The sequence below is a fragment of the Perca fluviatilis genome, chromosome 1 (assembly GCF_010015445.1).
Source record: "Perca fluviatilis chromosome 1, GENO_Pfluv_1.0, whole genome shotgun sequence".
Lineage (NCBI taxonomy): Eukaryota > Metazoa > Chordata > Actinopteri > Perciformes > Percidae > Perca > Perca fluviatilis.
The window spans coordinates 16,985,302-17,010,069 of record NC_053112.1 but is presented as its reverse complement, the minus strand read 5'-3'; the positions used below and the strand labels follow the sequence as shown (position 1 = coordinate 17,010,069).

General features: G+C 40.6%; 2 protein-coding genes across 3 annotated transcripts in view; one reads left to right on the top strand and one right to left on the bottom strand.

Moving 5' to 3' along the window:
• Positions 1-10,533, bottom strand: part of aspscr1 (ASPSCR1 tether for SLC2A4, UBX domain containing) — a 19,605-nt gene extending 9,072 nt beyond the window's left edge. The window contains exons 1-12 of the mRNA XM_039807577.1: positions 10,430-10,533; positions 10,149-10,204; positions 9,550-9,664; positions 6,900-7,000; positions 4,824-4,881; positions 4,543-4,616; positions 3,769-4,428; positions 3,633-3,717; positions 2,761-2,900; positions 1,831-1,912; positions 1,654-1,720; positions 1,122-1,184 (exon numbers count right to left, since the gene is read on the bottom strand). Of these exons, the coding sequence (XP_039663511.1) occupies positions 1,122-1,184; positions 1,654-1,720; positions 1,831-1,912; positions 2,761-2,900; positions 3,633-3,717; positions 3,769-4,428; positions 4,543-4,616; positions 4,824-4,881; positions 6,900-7,000; positions 9,550-9,664; positions 10,149-10,204; positions 10,430-10,519 (1,591 nt within the window). The 5' untranslated portion in view covers positions 10,520-10,533. The remainder of the gene's footprint in view (positions 1-1,121; positions 1,185-1,653; positions 1,721-1,830; positions 1,913-2,760; positions 2,901-3,632; positions 3,718-3,768; positions 4,429-4,542; positions 4,617-4,823; positions 4,882-6,899; positions 7,001-9,549; positions 9,665-10,148; positions 10,205-10,429) is intronic.
• Positions 10,534-14,428: 3,895 nt separating this feature from the next.
• notum1b (notum, palmitoleoyl-protein carboxylesterase b) lies at positions 14,429-24,676 on the top strand. Of its 2 annotated transcripts, none has more exons than XM_039803688.1 (11): positions 14,429-14,580; positions 18,489-18,541; positions 18,642-18,737; positions 20,520-20,580; positions 21,216-21,274; positions 22,067-22,169; positions 22,285-22,476; positions 22,599-22,696; positions 22,808-22,955; positions 23,083-23,130; positions 23,989-24,676. In XM_039803688.1, exons 1-11 carry the CDS (start codon positions 14,513-14,515, stop codon positions 24,323-24,325), a joined length of 1,263 nt encoding a protein of 420 aa, XP_039659622.1. In that variant the 5' UTR covers positions 14,429-14,512; the 3' UTR covers positions 24,326-24,676. The 2 variants fall into 2 exon arrangements, with proteins under 2 accessions (XP_039659622.1, XP_039659615.1); XM_039803681.1 differs by having other exon boundaries at positions 14,450-15,173.
• The last annotated feature ends 92 nt before the right edge of the window (positions 24,677-24,768 follow it).

Genomic DNA, 24,768 nt, shown 5'->3' with positions numbered 1-24,768 from the left:
GAAAGAGACTTCAGATACAGTATTAGGGGACCACTAAGGTCTATATAAAAGAGACTTCAGATACAGTATTAGGGGACCACTAAGGTCTATATAAAAGAGACTTCAGATACAGTATTAGTGGACAACTAACGTCTATATAAAAGCATCCAAAGAGCACCATGTCATGGGACCTTTAAACATTTTCTTACACAAAAGTAAATCTAGTCTAGATAAACCTGTGTGGCGACTCTGACCATCATTACAATTTGATTAGGCTTCTGTCATAAAACTACCTCCAATGCATGAGGCACTGGCTGTACGATAAATCAAGAATTGGACAATAAAACTGAGAAAAGCTGACAAATGATGTGCTGACGGACCATTAATGATGAATTTTAAAAAGAAGATTCCAGTTTAATACAAATTGAGTCTTATTATCATAGTTATGATAACTTTGTACTCACCAATTCAATTGCTGAGATGTGGGAGTGCAACGCCATCATTGAAAAGAAGTCAGACGGGGCAAGAAACTTGAGCAGTCAGACGATTGGACAGGCTTTAAAGAAACCTTCAGGTTTGCCAAATTTAGTTCAAAGAGAGAAAGGGGTTTAGATAATCTGGCCAAAGTGTTGGCTTGTTCACAACCTGTATGATTTTTTTGGCCACTCCTGTTTCTTGCCCTGTTGGAGTTCATCTGAGCAATTAGCAGTTACGTGATGGGTGGAAAGCATCAGCTAAGTTGATAAATTGTCACAGTCGATATGAGGTTTTTACAGATGTATTGGTGCTAGTGTATAATGTTGGCTGATAAGGAACAAGAAACATCGGTACAGAAATGTCAAACTAGGTTTGAGATCATTTAGAAACAGTTTGTCCACCGGGCACTGACAGGTTTGTTTATTTTTAAAACAAGAAAATAGAAATCTAAGTTTATTTTAGGCATTATCAATATTGGCTTTAAAAATCCCATTCTAGTCAGGTCATTATCACAGCTGATAGAAAGAGAGAGATATTCAGGCAAAGTGTGGAAGCACAGAAATAAGGTTTTCATGACATCAAGGCTTTAGAAAGGAGCTCCAGGGGTGGATTCATTATGCTTAATGATGTGTGATGAATTAGTGGGAACAATAAATGACACTTACACAGGTAGAAACTGAGCTGAGGATCCTCCAAGTGACTCCTCACAAAATGCCTCACGGCAGCAACTGGACACAAAACAAACCCAGAACATCAACAAACTGATCTATCTGCACCGTCATCAGTCGCTGCGTGGAGTATAATTCATTTTTCAGATGGAATTCCCCTCAGATTTTGTTGTTCTGCTGGTTATCGTGTTGCTGTTGGGGCTGAGGTGGCTCTAATCACTGGAATTACAGACCTGCCTCATTATTTCTGTCTCTCTGGTGTGGCTACAGTCATAAATGTGGTGAGGGAGCCGCAAGTAGCATTAACATTGCAGCCATACCTGTGGCTGTGCTGAAATGAAACACACACACACACACACACACACACACACACACACACACACACACACACACACACACACACACACACACACACACACACACACACACACACACACACACACACACACACACACACACACACACACACACACACACACACACACACACACACACACACACACACACACACACACACACACACACACACCTGTCTCCAGGGGCCTGAAGAAGCCTTGTAGCACATGTCTGTCTGGAAACTGGACCCTCAGGACCACCTGGAGACAAACCGTGGCAGCAGGTTATTCAAAAGGCTGTGTATGTCACACAAACATGCACATTTTAATAAAAAAAGGACTGTGATTACGTGTCCGTCACTTCTGCTCACTTTGGGATATCTTTTCATCTTCTCCTTCACCTGCGTTTCTCTCAGAGATTTTGTCATTAGCGGAGCCTCCTCCAGTAACTTCCTGGAGGAACGAGGGAGAAGGACACGGACGCAGTTGTAATTCAAACGAGCTGTACAATAAAAAAAAAAAGCACACTGTGGAATTGACAATGGGAAAGATGAGCAGAAAACGTTTCATCTTCTACCCTTACTCGTGTGTGGCCGTGCGTGTGTGTGCGTGCGTGACAGAGGCAGAGATGAATTGCTGTGGTCGGCTTAATTGCCCCCTTGGTAATTGCAGTCATTGACTCGGTAGTAGCGTAGCCACGAGGCAGCCAGCTAAGTCAATGTCGACGGAGATTAAAAGGATGTACGCAGTGAGGTCTCAACCTGACGGTGTTTGGTCGAGGGCTGGAGGATAAACATCAACACAAAACAGGCCTGCTAATTGCTCCCTGTATGCCATATTTAGAAGCTTTTGTAGTGTGCGTGGTGTCTTGCAAATGAGAAAATGTTTGCAAACACACACAATGTCTCAGCAGCTGTGGTCTGCTGTGGCCACATCCAGAGAGCACAGAGTAAACTTGTCTGCATCTGTTTTGAAGAAGCGCTCATAAATAAAGAAAAACTTCAAACTCATAATAAATAAAAGAAAACTTCAAAACGCACGCAGTGATGCCCGGCATTCTGCCAGCCTATGGCCTCTCATCATTGCTATGGTATTCTGCAATTAAGGGTTACACATCGACAAAACACCGCAGGACCAAATGCCAAACTGACTAATTATCTGTTACAAACAGTGCCGGAACACACCGGAACCAGGCAGCGTTTCTGCAGCAACAAGGCATTTATAGTTTTTATACTAAGTATCACACGCAGTCCTCTGACCCAAAGTCGCCCAACTGCTTCCATTTTACTTCCTTCTCCCACCTCTCGCTTTTCAGCTGGGCGAAGCGCTTGCGCACATCATCCATCGTCACTTCAAAGAACTCGTCAGGCAGATCCCTCTGGTCCTCAGAGCGACAGGACATTGCGTCCAGGTGGTAGATGAGAAGCTCCCTCTCTACTGGCTGCAGAACGAGAGTGAGTGATTGAGTGAGTGAGTGAAAAGATGGAGACATTATAATCCACACTGATGTTTTCATCTAAAGCAGAGGTTTTCAAACTGTGAGGCGCATCTCCCCACCAGGGGGGCGCAGGACAGATGTGAGGCAAAGATACTGTGTGAGGTGCAGGTACATGCTGATGTACTGTAAACAATGGGAAGTCATTTATTTGTCATCAAACCCTTATTAATAGTTACACATTGTGTCTAATCTATAGCCACAACCTTCCCCTTCCGGGATTGCCCCGTTGCCACAGGATATTCCACCGTATGTCCTTTTTTTCTTACCTTACGCTTTCTTTGTGTTGGAATTCTAAACTGCGGTGGATTTCTGAGGACTACGGTTAACTGCTCCTCAGATCTCTGCAGGGTAAGTCCAGACAGCTAGCTAGACTATCTGTCCAATCGGAGTTTCCTGTTGCACGACTAAAACAACTTTTGAACGTACACATATTTTTGAGCGGCACCGGGGCTCCTTGCAGCGCTTAGCACCGCCCAAGGCGATTGTGATTGGTTTGAAGAAATGACAATAAACCAGAGCACGGTTTTCTCCCATCCTAGAATGCTGTGTGGACTAGCCAGACCCTCCTCCGCAGCGCTGTGGAGGAAGGTCTGGCAAAGCGAGACTATATTGTGTCTATGGCTTGTTCAAGGTGACAGGTTTCTGAAAGGTCTGACCGGAAATAAATGGTTTTACCTCCAAGAACTCCTCCCCCTGATCCATGTCCTCGTCTGGCTGGTTGGCAGTGGTTTGAGCTAAAAAAAAAAAAAAAAAATAATCGCTGCCATTTGCAAAAAAAAAAAAAAAAAAAATATTGGTGATGTGGACTCACGCCTTGGTGCTAGGAAAAAAACCGTGGCTGGATTTCGCTTTCTTGGCTTTGGGTGATTCTACTGCTGCAGTCAGAGCTGGCAGTGAAGAGGATGATGCGGATGAAGAGAGTGAGCGTCCCACTGCACCTCCCTGGGGACCCCCGAGGCGCTGACCGCCTCCAGAGAAGGGAATGAAAGGAGCAGAGGGAGCGGAAGAGGAGGAGGAGGAGGAGGAGGAAGAAGATGGGTGAGAGTTCAGTCCTGATGGGCCCGCTTCCTCGCCATCCTCCTCTGGCCTTCCTCTCTCGACGGGAGGAATCTTTGACCGAACTGTATGAAGGGAGTTCGGAACCTCTTCCTGTTGAACAGGGAGGGTGCTGCTCGCGGCAGGAGCGGGAGTTGGAGCAGGGTGGGCTTCTTCGATTGGCCTTTGGGGGCTCGACTTTTTAGTCGGCACGTCTGTTGTGGACGTCTCTGGCTGCGACGGAGCAGGATCGGGCTGAGGTGATGGGCTAGGTGTGGTTTCCTTGGCAACAGGTGTAGTTGACGGAGCAGGATCGGGCTGAGGTGATGGGCTAGGTGTGGTTTCCTTGGCAACAGGTGTAGTTGGCATAGCAGCTGTTTCAGTGGCTTCTCGGCCACCTTCCTCTCCCTGTGCTTTGTTCTTTTTGAGTAAGAACCTTACACAGAAATGGACACAATAGCTTTATCATAAATCTCAAGTTGACATGGTGTTATGCACAGCTGTTTGTAAAACTAAATTATTCAAATCAGCTTGAACACAAGCAGCCTACCTGATGATGGCATTTCCTCCTGTAAGACCCAGAGACTTCAGAGTGGCCTTCTTGAGTGCTTCTTCCCCACTCACCTACACGCACATGCGCGCGCACACACACACACACACACACACACACACACACACACACACACACACACACACACACACACACACACACACACACACACACACACACACACACACACACACACACACACACACACACACACACACACAAATTAGTAAAAGTCACTTTATTTTCTTGAAAAATGGAAAGATAAAAGGAACATTGCATACCTCATCTCTCATGTAAACACACACAGGGGTGGATCCTGACTCAGACAGCGTCGACACACTGAAATCAAGTAATAAAAAATAAATAAAAAAAACATTAAAATTATGGGCGACCGATTATGGTCGCTTTAACAGCGACAAAACAAAACACAGAAGTGACTTTCCCTTAGTTGAGGTGAATCATCCCTGGGATGTTACGATAACACCTCGTGCGATGCAGTGGCACGCGGTCTGCATGTGTAAACCATGTGTGCACAATCCCGTGTAGAAACTAATTGAACCGTAAATGTTTTACTATTGTTCTCCTCGGTTCTGAAAAAGCTTTCCCCTCCGCTACACAACATTTGCAGAGCTTTTACGCTGAGGTGGGGCTAATATTCATTTCATGGAAGCGTAACTTCCCTGGATGATGTCATTTAATAAGAGATGAGGGCTGGACGGATGCATGAGCACCTGGGACCGCACAGCTGGAACTACTGAGTAACAGCTGCGTGTGTGTGTTTGTGTGTTGTGTGTTTTTGTGTGGAATACAAGAATGTTATCTAACACAGAGGTGGCCTGCATTCATTCTTACACAATGATCAACTTTACTTTCCAACAAAGTGGAAAGTGAAAGCTACACAAACATGTTTGTGGTCCATACTTTTAAGGACCATCTCTAGCACCTTACTAGGGCTGTACGGTTGATCATTAGTTCAATATGACAAATGTATCAAATAAAAAATATAAAATAATGAAACTAATTTTCAAAGCAATGAACTAGGGCTGGGTATTAATTAATAAATGTTGATACCAGTACCCTTAATAATACCGATACCATTAGAGTACTTAATTTGGTACCTTTTTTTCTACTTCATTCAATACCCATCATGTGAATTGAAGCATTCACCACAGACTGTATGATATTGAAGAACGCTTGCAGTGATTGGTGTCTAGCAAAAAACAAATGGGGTTTTTTTCTAAAGCTAGATGCAAAAAAGGATCAAATGCAGCTATCGTTTGACTGGAGAAGTTTTGATACTACTTGGTAGTGGCCTATTTCGGTTGATACCTAAAGATAGAGTACCAATACCCAGCCCTACAATGAACTGTGTTCCTCTGGTGTGCATTACCAGTAGGGGTGTGCAAAAAAAAAAAAAAAAAAATCGATTCACATTTGTATCGCGATTCAAGCTCTACCGATTCAAAATCAATTAATAGTATTCCAAAAATCAATATATATATTTTCTTTTTCATTTTGTAATGGTGAGTATACTATTGTCCTGAAATGGAGTTTAGCTCGCCATTCCCATAGATGGCGCTGCGTCGAATTCACACGGACGCCAGGGCACTCTTGTCATAATCAAAAGAAGAACCAACTCACTGCACTCTTTCACTGCTCTAAACTCCCACCGAAGTCTCAACAAAAAAGCTCTTTTTATTTTACAGTTTTATTTTATACTTGAATTAAATGTATTTGGAAGCTAGCCAAAGCTTGGCACTTTGCAATTTTTAGTTGCAAGAGTTATTATTTTTGTATGAAGACATATAAAGTAATATCAAACTACATTTCATTTGTTGTGTTTCTTTTCTTTAAAATTGTATGTCTACTGCAATCACATGGGGAAAGTAACTACATTTACATACTGTGAATGTTTTTTGTTTTTTTTTAAATCAAGAATCGTTTCTGAATCGAATCTTGAGCCTAAAAATCGAATCGAATCGTGACATTTTCTGAATCATGCACCCCTAATTACCACTGACCAAAGGACCAAACTCCTGTGTTTCTATGTTAAGTAACATTGAGGATATTGTTTAAAGAAACATTTAAAATGGGAATACAGAATGGGGAAAAATACTTCCAGTGGATCCTCCAATTTAGCAACTCTGAACTTAATGTTTAATCCCAACTTAATTCCAACCTAAACCCGAAAATCAAGTCTTAACCCTCGAACAGCCCTGTAAAGAAGTTAGAAAACGGAAAACATGTCTTCACTTTGCAAAAATGTCCTCAAATTGGTTCTCTGTTTGGGCCTCACAAAGATAGATGTACACACACACACACAAACTTTGCACATGTGTACATGCTCATACACGCACCTGATCTGGGGGAAATGTGCGAGCAGTTCCCACAGACTCTGTCCACAGGAGAAGGAACCCTGGAGCCGAGAACCGTCCTCCATCTGTAGTGCAATCCGCACCTGAGGGATATGAAACCAAAAGTCTTACACAACTGTAGTTTAAACATATGTTTAAGACCACAAACACATGTTACACATTAACCATAATACAGGAATCAAACACAGGTCTAAATGATCAACAATAGTCCATCCACACCTCTTGAGCTGGGAGTCTAAAAGTCTCATAGTACATGCACTATGCGTGTACTAAAGGCAGTTGTGAGATCAATTTAAAGGGTCACGTTGTGTGGCAGTTTTGGGATTTATTACGATAGGAGCTTGTGACAAAGGACGCTTAGTGGATTTGATCGAAAGCACATGGTATAGAAACATCGGCCACCAGACTTTTTCATTTAGTTTTTTTTTAAAGACCTTATTAAATTGAATTTTTTTTAAAAAGAAGGTAAATAACAAGCAAAAAAATGTAAACCACTGCATAAACACTAAACAAGCATGTTAAACATGTTAAAGTGTCCAACTGACTTTTTCCTTCAAATTATTTAACAATTATAGTTTTAAACACTACAAAATATCTTAACCTTTCACGTTGTAGACATGTGTGACAAAAAGTTACCTTAAACGCAGGAAGGAAAGTCACTATATCAAGTATCAAAATCTCTCTAGGTGGCCTTTTGTAAGTTCTTGGCTCTACAGTCTCGAGCCATTTTGCAGGAAGAAAATTCTTTGATAATCGAACTTGATTAAGCTGCACATGTGGGCCTACCTCAGTCTGGAAATGAGTAACACCAGGCATCAGTGTGAGTCTCTGTTGTTCTTTATCTCTCTGAGTCATTCTACGAGTTGTTTATGTTTACTCAACAACCTTGTTGTCCAGCACATCGGCACGCCGGGAGAGATGAAAAGAGCTCTATGGCTGTCAATGGCCCAACACGAAACTCTCTCATGCACCAGTTTGGCTGAGGTAAATGTTGGGAGCGCCTGTGTGTGGTACAAGAGTGTGAGTGTGTGTGTGAGTATATAAAATCTGTGAGGTATCAACAGTCAACCATCCATCAAATGACCAGAACAGCAGATCAAACCCAGCCGTGATTTTACTGCCTAGATTATGATGCCATGATGTCATAGGAAACTACAGCTCAGCTACAACAAAGTGTTTTTTGGATACAGATCAGAGTGAACGCAGCAACACAGACAGGATTAATGAATTTCCAGGTACTGACAATAAAACCCCACATACACAGCTGACAGAAACACCAAAAGAATATTGATATTGCAATAAAAAGGCTACACCATCATCATGTGGGATTTTTTTCCTCCAAACATAATTATGGGTGGGACAATAAATTAATATCTTGACATAGTTTCTAAAAGGTGTAAATCACAAGTTTTATCACAATACGATATTTGCCTGCCACGATTTCGGTTCAATTCAAGGGCCTGAGATCGATGGGAGACGATAAGTTACGTTTATATCAACTCACAAAAAGCAACTAAAATATGATAGGACAATTTTATTACTGAGCTCTTTCACTTTTTAATAAAAAATAATAAATATAAAGTGGGAATTTCAAAATAAAAAGGCACATTTTAAAGATGATGATATCTATCAATATTTTCACTTATTGAATCGATATATCAATCAAGATCGATACATCGTTACACCTATAATTTCTAGTTTAATGTGATACAATACTGATACTTTGGCACCAGTATCCCTATACTTTTCTTACATTTCGGGGAATCACTTGTCTTTTGATACCCTGTCCTAATCATCATATTGTGATATTGATAGGTGTGACAAAGCCTGAATAAAAAGATGCTTCCATACAGGACAAGAGGGGTCACTGAATAGTTTGATGAAAACACAGTCACCAGATCTCAAACCAATTGAACACCTAAAAGACATTTTGGCCGACATGTCAGATAGTGCTCTCCACCACCACCATCATCATCATTATTACAACACCTAATGAGGGAATAGAGTTCACTGACTTAAATAATCTATAACAAAAAGCACTGAAGTTGAGACACCTAACAGAGACACTTTGTTGGTCCAAGTCTACATCACAGTTAACTAAAACTAAATTTATTATTTACTTATTTGACTGTTCTACTTGAGAGGAATTAACAGTTTAAAAATAATAATAACAATATTAATATCAATGTTATTTCTCAAGCCAAATTCTCAGCCAATGATTTAAAATGTTCTTGACCATGACTAAACATTTTTTTTAAAAACAAGATATTCTGTACAACACACGCAATAAAAAGTTAACTGTGTTACAGTTGTTCATAATTTTGGAAATACAAACATAGGAGATGTACATCCCACACGTTAAAAAACTATATGTATGTGATAAGCTTACATTTTTCGGTGTCACTATGTCAGACCTGAGAATCAAGCTACTACTGTATACTAGTGTTACGGGTGTTACCGACTAGCAGATAATCACTATTATGTACCCTTACATATTGTACTTACACACTCACACTGATGACTGATGTTATGTGTCTTTATTATGTGGTCAGCCACCTAAGTTTAACACTGCTATCTCACTTACTGTCTCTCTCTCTCTCTCTCTCTCTCACACTTTTTTTTTTAAACTAACCTGGCTGTCAGCTACAGCCTGTTTCCTTGTACTTGTCACCATTTCCAGTTTCGCATTGTTGGGCAGGTTGGCAAACCTCCATTGAAGTGTGAGGTCAACAGCAGTCCTCTGAAACCTGTCAAACGTGGATGACAGAGGAGAGGCGAGTGAGCATGACAGCACAATCAAATCTGTCCTCTATAATCATAAAAAATAAAGAGCGCCATTCCATTTGACAAAATATCTCCTCCAGAGCTACTGAGTACCCGTTATATTAATATTCTTTATTTATTCCTTTTGCATTGCCGTTTTGTATTACTGTTTACATTCCCCATATGTTTGTTTACATGTGTGTATCAATATATACACACCCACTTTTTTTAATACAAACTTATATCTGTAAATAGTAGTAAAATATTTATGTTTACCTTGTTCAGCTTTGCGTTGCTTGTTTTTAGCCCTATGTCTATTTCTGTGTATGTACTTTGAGAGCAACAAAAAGCAGGAGTCAAATTCCCTGCATGTGTTCACACATACCTGGACATTAAAGCTGATTCTGATTCAGATTTAGCTTAAATGTCAGTACTGGGACAGCTAGCATCAACCAAACTGATACTCACTTTAAACCGTGATCGTCGGGGTTAAACCCATGTTTTTTGCAGACATCCTCCAGCACCTGAAGATAACAAATATAAACTGAGTAAGAGAGTTGCAACCTAATGAGCAAAATCTTTTGATTTCATCCGCACGAAAACAGAAACTGATCTGTCACTGGCTAACTACTGTTAGCCCAACAAGCTAACAGGAGGAGAATAGTTTGCTCTGGTTTGGAAACAAAGGAACATTATGAAACAAACCGTCCATGTTAGACAACACGAATAGTCTTTAAAGCACAAGTTACCTGTAATAACGGCGTGTTTGGAGACACTTTAACTGTTTGTCTTCTCCCATTTGGAGTGAGAACCGTCACAGCTGTACCACTGGCTGCCATTGTTTGTCGTGACGTCGCGGTGTTTATTTGAATAAACTTTATTGACACAATACCAGCAGGGTTTAAAGGGTTAATTCACCCAAATTAAAATAAGACATTTTTCTATCGGGAGTGAATTACATTTTGTTTGTGGTTCAAATTTAAATAATGCCATGTTTTTTTCAAACAATCCACAGATCTCACTGTTTTTAAAGAAACTGTTCTACTGAAAAAACTATCCCCATGAAAACCAACATATTCTCAAATATATTCCAAATATCAGGCCTAAATAAATTCCACATAAGCCACAATTGTAGATGGTGCTTATTTCTAAGTATGACTGTATCACTTGTATCAATGTAGCAACATTACATAAACAAATACAGCCGACAAATTAAAGGACACGCTTGAAAACGAGAAAAGAAACATGATGTGATGCTTCCATACAGTAAAGGGTTACTGCCTGAGTCCACAGGCCTTTTATCTCACAGAAGACATTAGATCAGATTAGATTCAACTTTATTGTCATTGTGCAGATTACAAGTACAGAGACAGTGAAATGCAGTTTGTGTACAACCAGAAGTGCAAAACAAAGAAAAAAAGTAAAAATAAAAAAATATTATATAAAAAAAAAAAAAAACAAAAATTAATTTATTTAATTAAACAAAACAACTCTTTTATTTTTGTTCTCTCTCTCTCTTTTTTTTTTTTTTTTTTGGAGCAAAACATTTACATGGAATTACTTAATATTAATTAAACCTGTGCCTGTCCTGCTGTAACAAGACAAAATTTCTGCTTTGAAATTAAGTGAATCATATGCTATGGCATTCAAATTTACCAGATCTTGACCCAGTTGAACATAGGACATTTTGGTGGTTTTGTTAGTCAGCCTTCTCCATCAAAATCATCAAAACACCAAATGAGGGAATATTTTACACATAGCCTACACATCATAACATATTTCCATGGCATAAAGGTGCATATTATGTAGCTTATATGTACATGAAAACATATGGGGAATTGGGAAAGACAGAGTGAGGCACAGGAAGTAATTCGCTTTTTGATTAGTCGTCTCTTGTGTAATCCTTGACTTGTAAATCTACAATATCTTGTAGAGAAAAAAAAAAAATCTACAATATCTAATTTTTTGAATTTTATTAAACATGTCAATAAACCTAATGAGGTACAACTATTTATTTTTTCACTAATTATTATTTTAATTTATATTTAAAAGAATCATCTTTGAGTCTGACATTTTAAAACAAAGTGTTCCATATCCATTTACTGGAACAAATGGATGCTGACATTTGTTTAAGACACAATTTGTATACATACCAACATAAAGATCATTATTCTTATCCTGACCTTTGTATAGCCTTTCAAAAACATTATAACAAAACACAACTAGCATCTAGACCAGAGATCTCCAACAGGGGGTCTGGGACCACTAGGGGGTCCTCAGAGTCACTGCAGTGGGGCCACCAAAGTATTGTTAATTTTTTGAAAGTAATTTTTTTTTTTTAAATGTCTTAACATGAATCCAATGTATTATTAATAAAATATAAAATCTATATAAAAAAAACATTAATGATATGAATATGAATGAAACAGTCCGGGTAAGGTAGTCACAAAGGTAGTCTTCTACAGATACAGTTAATCCTAAGGATTCACTCACATTTATGTTTAACATGAATACATGATTTATAAAATCATGCCAACAATTATTTAATAGCTTAGTCTTCTATGCACTTAAAAGGTACAGTATGTATAAAGGCTTTATGCCGCCCACATGTTATTGTAGGCCAAGTTTAATATGCAACTCAATTTTATACATGTAGTGGGGGTCCCTGCTCCATCTCTCTTTCAGTTAAGGGGTCCTTGCCGTAAAAACACGTTGAAGACCTCTGATCTAGACTATCAATCTGGCTAAACAAGCTCACTTTAACTGCAGTGACCCTCATAAGAGAAGAACAGAGGTCCTGTCTGTACACTGGCAACAACACACTCAATCTGTTCCCCATATGGACGACTTCCTATATTGTATGCCTATACTGTATACCATATGCAGTTTGTCAGACTAACTGCACTGACATATAGAGAATCAAGGCCATTTTATCCCAGCAGCAAGAATCAAAATGGAACAAAGTTGGAATCAAGCTGGACAGATGTGTTATCTGTCCAGCTTGAGTACAACTTTGGTTCCAACATGGTTCCAACAGATGGAGAGGTGTGAGATCTTCAGAGGACATACAACTGACTGACTGAATGACCACTTCAGCAACATTTAAGAGTCAGAGTCCACCTAGGAAAGAGAGAGAGGGAGAGGTGAATACAGTTCTCAGTTCTGGGGGGGAAATTGCCACCGTCTGAATAAACAAACAAACAATCAGTTTCCTTCCTCACTCAGCAGGCCAGAAACTTCAAAAACTGCCTGGATAGAGTGCAAAAGCACATGAAGGCATCTGGGTCTTTACACAACATTTTCACCAAAAATGTCTAAAATCACATGAATGGCAAACAAATACACTTGTTAAAAACAGGATTACTTCAAAAAAAAAAAAAGTATCAAAGTCAGAAAACTAAAATTTAATAGCAGTATGTTGCTGAACGTCAGACTTCAAGATGAATGCTGGGTTACTGATTTTTTAACAGTTTCACTTAAAGTGAACAAAAGTAAAGCTTTTATGGCTTGAATCAGTACATGATATATGAGTTTTAGGATGGATTTCAAAGAGACTGAGTAAAAATATTAGTGCTTTAATTAAATGAGGATGAAGAAACTTGGAACCTGGAAATCTTTAAACAACCGCTGTATCTGTGGGCACCTTTCCAGAATTAGGGGCGCTTCAACCACATAAAGTCGAAACCAGAAAAGCTCTTCCTCGTATTAACAATGGAGATGAGTGAGTTCTGGATGGTACCCTGAGGAAGGAGAGTCAGGGCCAACCTTCAGAATTCAGTTTTTCTTGAAGTGAATGCAACACACGTTTCATGGCAATTCACAGCCAGCAGTTTGATGAGCTGCTCTAAAGCCTTGGGCTCCAATCATAGACTGTATAAATACAAATAAGGAAAAAGAAAATCTTTTATTCGACTCATTAAAAATGATGGTATTAGTTTTTTTTATCAATAGACCTTTTTCACGGCAGACATGTTGACAAGTCATAGTAGGAAAAGCACAGGTGTATTCAAAACCATTACTGATGGCTGCATTGCATGTAGTAGATTCCACTTAGGAGAGGCCCTGCTACTGTGCATGCTGACTCACTGAAATAGCTTCCTGGGACACTTGATGGAACTGAGCCATCGTTAAGGTTATCAATTTCAGCTGTGCTTTTCCTACTATGACAAGTCAAAATGTCTGCTGTGAAGAAGGTCCATACCTCACCCATTAAATGCATGTGAGTGTTGGTGAATGAGTGAAACTCGAATACTGTGTCTGTCACATAGCCTACCACAGTCATGATTTAAAACCCCTCAGTGACCTTTTCTCCTCTGCAATCGTCCAAGCACTCTACAAGGGACTCCTCTCCATCAGTCACACGCACAAAAAAAATTCGGGTCTCACATTTTTTAAAGGTAAAAAACTATTTACAGTCTATGGTATACTAGAAACGGGTTTGTGTTTGACCCTGGCAGAATGGTGTGACCCTCTGCAGCCTTGTCCAACTGCGATTCTCCCTCACAAACACACACACACACACACACACACTCACACACACACATTCAAAGACACTTCAAAGGCAGCGGTGGTCATACGGTGACACAACATCAGAGAGATCGAGGGCATGAGTGAACCGAGTGAGGGGGCGTGCCAGGCATACGCGCGCTCTTGGTGTGAGACCGACGCCCCGCGAGGAGCACGGAGCAGGAAGGAGGGGCGCATGGGGGGGGGGGACTTCAAATAAAATTCCACTTCGTCGGCAGCTCACGAGGACCTGAACCAATGAGTCAACAGGTCGTCAGTGAAACTGGGCTGAACTACTGAAAAGAGGGACTTGAAGTACGCGCGTAATGACAGTTATACTGGCTCCTCGCGAATTCAGGACTAAAAAGATGTGGGAACTGCACGTGCATTTGAGGTGAATTTTAAACCAGCTCTCCATCTCTCATTGTACCATGGAGAACCATAACCTGAGTTCATTCTGCACACCTTTCATGAACGATAACTTCCAAGAAGTCTCTGTGCGTTTCCAAAGAACTTTTCACTTTTCTAACGACTCTTAGGACATGTTGTGTTTCACTGTCTCACTGTTCACAAGTCTCTTAAGTGCACACATTTGAAAGACGCAATTACATTTAGACAATTAGATATGCAGAGCCGTGGCGTGGTGAAAAGCCGGGCCGGTCTGTCCGCGGTGCGCTGCTGTTTGCTGCTGCTCTTCATCCATATGAGCGCACCGGTGGAGGCGAGGAGGGTACACGGCGCTCGGGCGCAGAGTCGGCGGGTGCAGCAGCAGCAGCAGCCTCCGGCACACAGGGAGCGGGTGGAAGGAGCAGAGAGCTTCCCGTTAGACTTTACAGCCGTGGAGGGCAACATGGACAACTTCATGGTACAGATAAAGAACTTAGCGCAGTCACTGTACCCGTGCTCTGCGCAGAAGCTGGATCAAGACATGAAGTTGCACTTTTTGAAGAATGTATCTGTGACTTGCAATGACGGTTCAGCAGCAGGGTGAGTGTGTGGCCTGAACTGCATCTCAACTTAGTCAATAACTCATAACATGGCACTTAAAAGCAGTCTTGTATGAAGTACTCGAAAGCAATACTTGAGTAAAAGTACAAGTATCTTACCAGAAAATGACTTTGGTAGAAGTTGAAGTCTCCTTTTAGAATATTACTTGAGTAAAAGTCTTAAAGTATCTGCTATTAACAGTACTTAAGTATCGATAGCAATTTTCTGATATTAAATGTACTTAAGTATTAGATGTAAAAGTTAAAAAAAACTTTGATTATGAACTTGGCCAAAGGTGTGTAACGTTATCTTCATCACCACTGTCGTCGGGGTGGTCATCGTCTGTTACCATGGCGGCAGAGCCTGCACCAGGTGCTTCCATGACATTATCAGTAATTATGCTTCCTCCTCTTCTTCTTTAGTTTTTGCCTATGTTTGTTTTTGTTTTAGTTTTTTTAACCGCTTGGCCACAAACAGGCATCACGTCACCAACTGGAATGGAGCGTGCATTATCCTGGCAATTTAGGAGCAATGATTCGCCAAACTTCCTTTTTTTCAGTGTAATAAATTTCTTCTGATTTTATTTTGTAGTAACGAGTAACTAAGATGCTTAGGGAAAATGTAGTGGAGTAAAAGTTTCCAGAAATATAAATAACAAAGTAAAGTACAGATACTTAAAAATTCTACTTAAGTACAGTAGTGAAGTATTTGTACTTTGTTACATTACACTGCTTAAAAGACCTGTCGTCATCTGGCACGTAGGGAATCTTTGGTTAAAGCCATTAAGACGCAGATGCTTAGTTGCGCTCTGCTTCGCCAAACATCCGATTTGTGTTACTGTGGAGGTTTAGTTAGTTCACTGCCCTTCAGTCCCCTGTCACTCCGGATGTGACCAAAATGGATCAAAGGACCGCTGAGAGAGAGAGAGAGAGAGAGAGAGAGAGAGAGAGAGAGAGAGAGAGAGACGCGTTACCCCTGCAGGGATTATTTTTCAGAGGTACCAAAGTTATTGAGAGGTACCAAAGTTATTGAGAGGGACCAAAGTTATTGAGTCTGACAGCTTTATCAATACTAGTTAAAGAGGTTTAAATTATTTCTTCTTATATTCTATCCTATTATTATTTCATGTATATTGTATCCTATTATTTCAGGTATATTCTGTATGTGTGCTGTGTGTCTGGTATTTTGCTGCTGCAACACTGGAATTTCCCATTTGTTTGGGACCAATAAAAATCTATCTATCTATATATCTATCTATCTATCTAGACTGATAAAGCTAAATTGCAACCAATAATAGTTTTTGCAATAACAGGTGTCTGTTTTTTGCAGTGAAAGAAATAGAAGAATCATGGACTTGCATGAATCCTATCTAAACCACTTGCATATCAAACCATCAGATGGACTTGGAGTTGGGCAGTCTTGGGTTATAAACTAAAACCCTCATCTCGCTGTACCCCAGGTGTCCAAGTTAGACTGCAGTTATGACTGATGTGTGCCTTAATCATCATTTGTAGGTTTTCATTCTCAGCAGCTACAAGTGAAAAGTAACTACCTCCAGATAAACAAGTTTATCTTCAGAAGGAATTACTCCTATGCCTTGACTGCTGTGTCTCATGCAGATCACTGCAAGATCCCAGTTTTAGTCAAGTTTGCACACACAAAAAAAAGGGTTGAGGGATGGATAGAGGGCATCATGTTCCCTAGAGCCCTAAGTGTTGTGCCAGTCATCCCACAGTCAATGGTACTGCAGTACTTTTTCTGATAAGAGGAAGGGATTCAGTGTGATCTGAAATATCTGAAAAATGATAGAAAGATTTATTGGAAAATCTATGTGGAATAAATCTCAGTAAGTTTGTTATGTACTAAAAGGATCACATGTGCATTATGCATGGATACTATCTCATGACTCATGTCATTAACAGGTGAGGCAGTGCAGCTATCAGGATTTTGGGAAGAGTTAAAGCTGCAGTAGGTAAGATTGTGAAGAGCCAGGACTTTGCCAACAAATTTGAACATCGACAACTTCTCAGTCCCTCCCCCTTTCTGCTGCAGCCCAAACCGTCTCCTAAGCCCCTCCCACACAACGGAGTTTGACAGAACTGCCGGCATGTCAGACAGACAACATTTTCAATAACTAAAACACTAAAACAACGTTGACTTTACTCACCAACAGTAAAACGATGCTAACTAGCAGGCTACCGTTAGCCATTTCAGCATCACATCAGACCGACCACTGTGCTAACGTTACTATCATCCTCACCAACGTAGCTTTGTGGACTTTTGACTACTAATAACCAAGTGAAAGATAAATCATTCATGGTAATTATGTTACCTGTTGAGAGGATATGTGGCTACATCTGCATCGTTCTTCAGATCTTTAAAATCCTGCAGCCACGCCACCTCTGAAAAGCCACTCCAATATTCACGGAGTTTTGGAAAACCTTTCTGCAGCTCGTGTGCGGAGAGGAGGGAGGGGAGAACGCTATAGATTTGTGTAAGTGCCTGAGCAGTGATTGACAGGCAGATAGACACCCCCCCCCCCCACCCACCTGTGGCCCTGATTGGAGAAAATCAACCGGGAGTGGTGGAATTTTGCCAATGGCACTACAGGCTGTAGGTGGTGCCAGAGGAGCTGTTTTTTTTTATATTACATAATTCATGTAGTTCTACTGGGACATAGGGTCAGTTTCAGCAAATATGACAGAAAGTTAGTTTTATAAGACTTACCTACTGCATCTTTAATATAACTGTTCACAGAGACTAACATCAATTTAAAAAATAAATCCTGAGAACCGTATCATGTTTGAGCTATCATACCTAAAAGCATAAAAGCAAGGCATGCTTTAATTACATTACAAGAAAAAATCAAAATGATTGCTGAAGTAAATCGTGCAGAGTATGAGGAACAGGATGAAGTCACGAATAAAATGGAACACTGTGACTGTGTGAATAAGAGGCACCTTTCCATATGCCACCCAAGCTGTCAAGCCTCTGTGTGTGTGTGTGTGTGTGTGTGTGTGTGTGTGTGTGTGTGTGTGTGTGTGTGTGTGTGTGTGTGTGTGTGTGTGTGTGTGTGTGTGTGTGTGTGTGCTGCCAACAGCTCGATGACTTTTCCTACTCATGTTTTTTTCTTTTTAAATAACCTGGAGCTGTTAAAGCTTCCTGCAGAGATTTTTAGCGGTGCGATCAGAGCCAAATATTTCATGGATCAAAGGGAGTATCCCTACAGCAGAGCTTGCATTGTGTATGAATGCGTCTGTGTGTATGTGTATGCGTGACCCATTCACAATAATTTGTTTTGGCGTTCTCACGCAGATACTACATCAAGGAGTCTAAAGGCAGCAAGAGGTGGCTGCTGTTCTTAGAAGGTGAGGATGAACCTAACACAGATGTAGAGCTCATTACAGTGAAACACGGCTCTACATAACCTGTTGACATGCGTGTGTGTGTGTGTGTGTGTGTGTTCAGGTGGATGGTACTGTTTCAACAGGCAGACCTGTGACAGCAGGTATGAGACGTTGAGGAGACTGATGAGCTCCACCAAGTGGCCACAAACCAAAACAGGTAACAACACACGTGTCACTTCCCTGAAATGTGTGCAGCACAATTAATTCAATTACATTTTATTTATTTAGTTAAAGTGTCAAATCATAACAGGAGTTATCTCTGGACACTTTACAGATAGAGTAGGTCTAGACCACACTCTATAATTTACAAAGACCCAACATCCCCCCCCCAAGAGCATGCATTTGGTGGTTAAACAGGCAGAAACCTCGGACAGACCCTAACTCTTGGTGGGCGGCCATCTGCCGCTGCCGGTTGGGACACAGAGACACTGATACAGATATACAGAAATGCACACTAATGTCTTATAGACAAACATATAAACGCATTGAAGTGTTACCTGGTTCGTGGGGCTTTTGCAAACTCTCTGCTCAGCCAGACAGAGCTTTTGCTTTCCCCAGTTGGGAAAAAAAAACTCCACCTGAATGAAGGAGATTCATAGACATGTTTGTGTTTCCTCTTTAGCGGAGTTTGCATTCATCTTTAAAAGTCAAACTCTCTGGTTATTTCCCTCCAGCCGCCAGGGGACTTCTTGTTTGTTTATGGCTCTCTCTCCCCACCACCCTCTCTGTGAGCTCTTCAATGCCTGCATGTAATTGCTGACCAAAGCAGAGGAAGTTAATGACTTATTGACCGCAGGGAGAAAAAAACACGCACATGCGGTAAACACACACCTACACATTACGGTGTGTGATTTTTAAAGCTTTAGTGCGTAACTTTTTGATATTAATGAACGTCATTACATTCAAGCCGTTGCCAAATGAGTTGCTACAACGCTAATTAAGACTTTCAGCTCCACACAACTCTCTCTGTATTTCTCAGTATGGCTGTGTTCAGAAAATGGTGTTTTAAATCCTCTGTGTCCTCCTTTGTTACTAGCAACTGCGTGGAGGAGGGGTGGGGGTGGTGCGCGATCATGGAAGGCTTGTGTCATGTGGACACTCCGACAGTTTTGTTGTCATTACTTATAATTCCTCATGGGGGCGTACAAACTACGCACTATAGCTTTAGGTATAGCCTAAAATATTGTAGCCTATCTTAAAGGACTATTCCAGCGTAAAATGAACCTAGGGGTTAATAACATATGTGTACCGAGTCGACCGCTCTCTGGGATCTGTTTTCATGCTAATCGAATGTGTCTCTAACAAGCTAGAGCAAACCGCTGATTAGCTTATAACGCTAGTCTTCGGGGCACTGGTAAAGAAAAAAGAAATCGCTATTTTATACCCCTAACAAGGCTCAAAATAGCACCACACTTCCAAGGTAGCATAATGAGGGTCCCTCATGTCCCTCTTGGGAAAACAGTCACAATCAGTCGTCGATTTCGTCGTTCGACTGGTCATGACTGGTTTCCCAAGATATCGCCTGCCTGTATACGTGAACGGTACTTTCTTTCTAAACTATCTTTTTAATAAACGGTTTGTACACTTACAAAGTTCCCAATGCTTCGGTTTACATGTAGGGACCCTCATTATGCTACCATGGAAGTGTGGTGCTATTTTAAGCCTTGTTAGTGGTATAGAAATAGCAATTTCTTTTTACTTTCGCATGGCCCCGATGACTAGCCTTATTAGCTTATTAGCGGTTTGCGATAAAACTGGTCACATTCGATTAGCATGAAAACATATCCCAGAGAACGGTCAACTCGGTACACATGTGTTATTAACCCCTAGGTTCATTTTGCGCCGGAATTGTCCTTTTAATTGTACTGAAGCTTTTTGACGTAAGACATTTGTTCAGAAAGTGAAGTTAATGTTGGATCTTGCCTTCTTTATTTCACAGGAACAGGAATCCTGTCTCCCCAGCCAGAGGAAAACCCTCACTGGTGGAACGCCAACATGGTGTAAGAACTCCGGTCTCTCCTTCTCTTGATAATATTTATGTGTTTGGGTCAATGTATTTTTTCACAGTTTTTGACATACTGGTGTTTTCTGGGACTATTCTCTGTAGACAAATTAAGTGAAATACTTCTTACACGTGAATATAATAATATAATAATAATTTAGCACTCTGAAAGGACACATTCTTTAGAATGTGTGCTTTTAGTTATTTGTATCACACAGGACTTTAATTTTAATGGTTTATATTTTAATTTCCATTCTGGTATTTCTACTACCAGTTACAATAAGTAAATATGAGACTTAAGTAAGTACTATTTCTTTCTCTGCTGTTATAGCCTTAGCCATTTATCATCCTTTCATACATAAAAAAAAAAAAAAAAGATCATCAGTGCCTGATGACACTCGGTCTTGTCCTGTTCTGTTTCAGCAGCTACTTGTCATTGTTAGATAATAAAAGATATACACTCACTGACTTCCTACACTAGCTATCTGTCTTTGAAGTCACACATCTTGTTTGTTTTCAGTCTGCCATCACACAGCCAGGTTGGCTATTGTTTGTGCAACTGCTGTATCTGTCGGCTATCAGCGAACCATCTGATTCCAAATAATTGTCAGTGTTGCTCTTTCTCTCCGGTAGCTTCATCCCGTACTGCTCCAGTGATGTGTGGAGCGGCGCCACACCGAAGACAGATCACAGTAAGTCACAATAAATCAGTTGACTCACATTGTGAGCTTATAGATCTGGCTATAAAAAGATTCTGGATGTACTAGCTATTTAAAGGCATAAAAAAGCAGCAAACAGATCAGAGGCTACATACAGAGGTCTTATGATCTGGGAGCTCATTGATTTATTTTGTTTTCTGTGCCTTTGTTGTGTGGAAACTTTTTCTTTTAGCTACACAGTTTTGAACCTCCTTCATAAATTTGACCGTGTCTTCTTTCTCTCATTGAAACCCCACATTATGTTGTGTTCGTGTTAAATACTCCGCAGGTTTTTATAAAAACATAACACAAAAGCTGTGCCGCTGTTCCAGTCACGCACTACAAACCAACCCACATTATTTCATCCAAATGTCCTGAATTTCTCCATGACATCAAGATCTATTATTACTATTAAAAATGCCATAGCTTCAAACAGAAAAGTAGCTGAGTGTTGCTAATTGTCAAGTTGACAATAATTTAAAGTAATCAGATAAATGAATGGACCTTTTGCATTAATAACCCTGTAAACTAAACACACCATATGCCTGATACATGTTTAAATATACTATTTAAAAAAAAATATATATATATATATATATAAAAAAATATAAAATATTATATATTATATATATATATATATATATATATATACCTTCAAAATCTTAAGATTTTTTTAGCTTCTCAGGTTTTCAGCAGTTTCATAATACTAATGTAGAGTTAGTAGTCTGAGTGAGAAGTATGTCACTTAGCTCTAAGGTGATAAATAAAAAACATCTTTGTTCTCAGGTGATTATGCGTTCATGGGCTCTCTGATTATTAAGGAGGTGGTGAACGAACTGCTGACAAAAGGACTGGACAACGCCAAGGTTCTGCTTCTGGCAGGAAGCAGGTCAGTTCAGCACATATACGTGTGTGTGTGTGTGTGTGTGTGTGTGTGTGTGTGTGTGTTTCACCACAGATAATCACTCGGTTGCACCCTCTGATCCCACTCTTCCGGTCACCAGTGCGGGCGGTACAGGTGTCCTGCTGAATGTGGACCACGTTGCAGAGCAGCTGGAGTCGCAGGGCCACCGAGGGGTGCAGGTCAGGGGCCTGGCTGACTCCGGATGGTTCCTGGACAACAAACAGTACAAATTAACAGACTGCCTGGACACCATCAGCTGTGCCCCCACTGAGGCCATAAAGAGAGGCATCAGGTAGGATAGGTGGATAGCATTAAGATGGTTTTAAAGGATAGACTGGTGGATTGACGGGGGGGAGGGTTAAGGAGGAAGGTTTATAAGCAGTACAGATTTTGTAAAGTGGTGATACTTGGCAGGTACTGGGGCGGTCTGGTTCCAGAGAGCTGCAGACAGGCTCATGTGGGAGAGGAATGGAACTGTTTCTTTGGATATAAAGTCTTCCCCATGTTAAAAAGTGAGTAACAAAACACCCTGAGCCCCTCCACACGGCAGACGTAGATGTTAAAGACAGAGGCTGGGCTGTCACTGAAAGTCTGACCTGCAGTTGATCCTCCCTCCTGTCCAGGCCCGGTGTTTGTGGTGCAATGGCTGTTTGACGAGGCCCAGCTGACGGCCGACAACATCCACCTGACCGGGCAGCCCGTTCACGAGGGCCAGTGGAGGTACATACAGAACCTGGGACAGGAGCTGAGGAGTACACTACATGACGTACCGTAAGACTGCAAACTAAATAACACACACACACACACACACACACACACACACACACACACACACACAGGCTACTGTAAAGTAACGCCTGTTTTGTTGACTATGTGACTCTTTGTTTTTGAATGGCAGGGCGATGTTTGCTCCGGCCTGTCTGACGCATGAACTCATTACTAGAACGTAAGTAAATACAACTTTCTAACGCAAGAAACTCGAATCCTAAAGGTTGTCCCCATTAGCAATTGAGTCAAACACTCAGTGACTCAATACTCAACATGTAAGATGACTGCACAAGTACATACAGTCACATTTATTTCCATTGGAATATACTTAATTAAATGTCGGCTATTAGTTAGGTACTTCAATCTTTGCTCTACCTTGATCGTACACTTTTCAATTAAAAAATAATAGAGGAAAGTCTGATTTTGGCAGAATTAAATACCCAACAAGGTACTTTAACACATTGATGAGAGCATCCTGTAAATTTAATATTACCATAAAGCAGTGCTGCCCGGTAATTCGCAGCTTGCTTAATGGTCCAATACGAATAGAGCTAGACCGATCAACTGGCTGGACCAATATGAGCTTATCATAGATGTATCTGTATAACGTATATGTTGGCAGATAAATAACTACAAATTGCCAAAGAAGTGTTTGGAAATACTTCAGAAACAATGTTACAGTTACATAGCTTGTCCACCGGAGAGCACTGACAAGTTCAGTTTTCAATTGTATAATGTCCCAGTCAAAATATACATTGGTAACAGTTCATAAAAAAAAAAAACAATTTCAGGGATTCATGTCAAACTTTTTTTATGTAAATAAATTAATATTATACTTTTGAGACTCAAATATTGATCAGTCTTATAATACAACCGAGAGAAATGAATCATCATATCGCCCAATTCTATTATTTTTTAAATTACTACTCATGAGAGTGCCCATAATCATGTGAAACAGCACACAAGGTTGTATGCAAGTATACAGATTGTACATTTTACATTGTAGTACCATATATGTGTCTTCCTGTCCCTGCAGCTACTGGATGGACATTCAGGTGAAAGGCACCTCTCTGCCCAGAGCCCTCCACTGCTGGGACCGCAGCCTCCAAGCCAACAACCACATCAACGGCAGCAACCACAACCACCAAAAGCACAAGACCCAGCCTATGAGGGGTTGCCCTCTACATTTGATTGACAGCTGCCCGTGGCCACACTGTAATCCCTCCTGCCCGACTATTCGGGACCAGCTGACGGGACAGGAGATGAGCGTGATCCAGTTCCTGAAGCACTTGGGCTTTGACGTGCAGAAGATGGCCCAGCAGCAGGGGATGGACCCCAGGAAACTACTGGGCATGCTCAATAACGGGAGCTGAGTGGCTTCTTTTTTTTTTTTTTTTTAAAGCGCAGCAATGTTAGCGTAGCATCAGTAAGCCATTCTTCAGAGATAAGAAGATGTTGAACATCGATGGAAGACAACGGGAAAACATGAAAACAGAACTCCAATGAGAAAACTGTGAATACTTCCAAACATAGTCTTCCATCAATAACAAGCAAGACTCAGCTTTTGAAAAACTGAACGACTCAAAAATGTACAAGTGCCTGATAAGTTTTGAAGATATTGTTGCGTGAAATACAATCAAACCAGAACGTTTGAGCTGTTTAAACAACATGAGATCACTTGTTTTAACATATAGACAGATACTGTATATACTGTAGACATGCTATTGTGAAATACAATGAAAGGTGGGCACAGTGTGTGTGTATGTATGTGTGTATATGTATATATATATATATATATATATACTGTATGTATGTA

Coding starts and splice junctions, on each gene's coding strand:
- notum1b (XM_039803681.1), top strand. CDS start 14,812: ATGCAGAGCCGTGGCGTGGTGAAAAGCCGGGCCGGTCTGTCCGCGGTG. Junction 20,581..21,215: donor TGGTGGAACGCCAACATGGT/GTAAGAACTCCG, acceptor TCTCTCCGGTAG/CTTCATCCCGTACTGCTCCA. Junction 22,956..23,082: donor AGTACACTACATGACGTACC/GTAAGACTGCAA, acceptor TTTGAATGGCAG/GGCGATGTTTGCTCCGGCCT.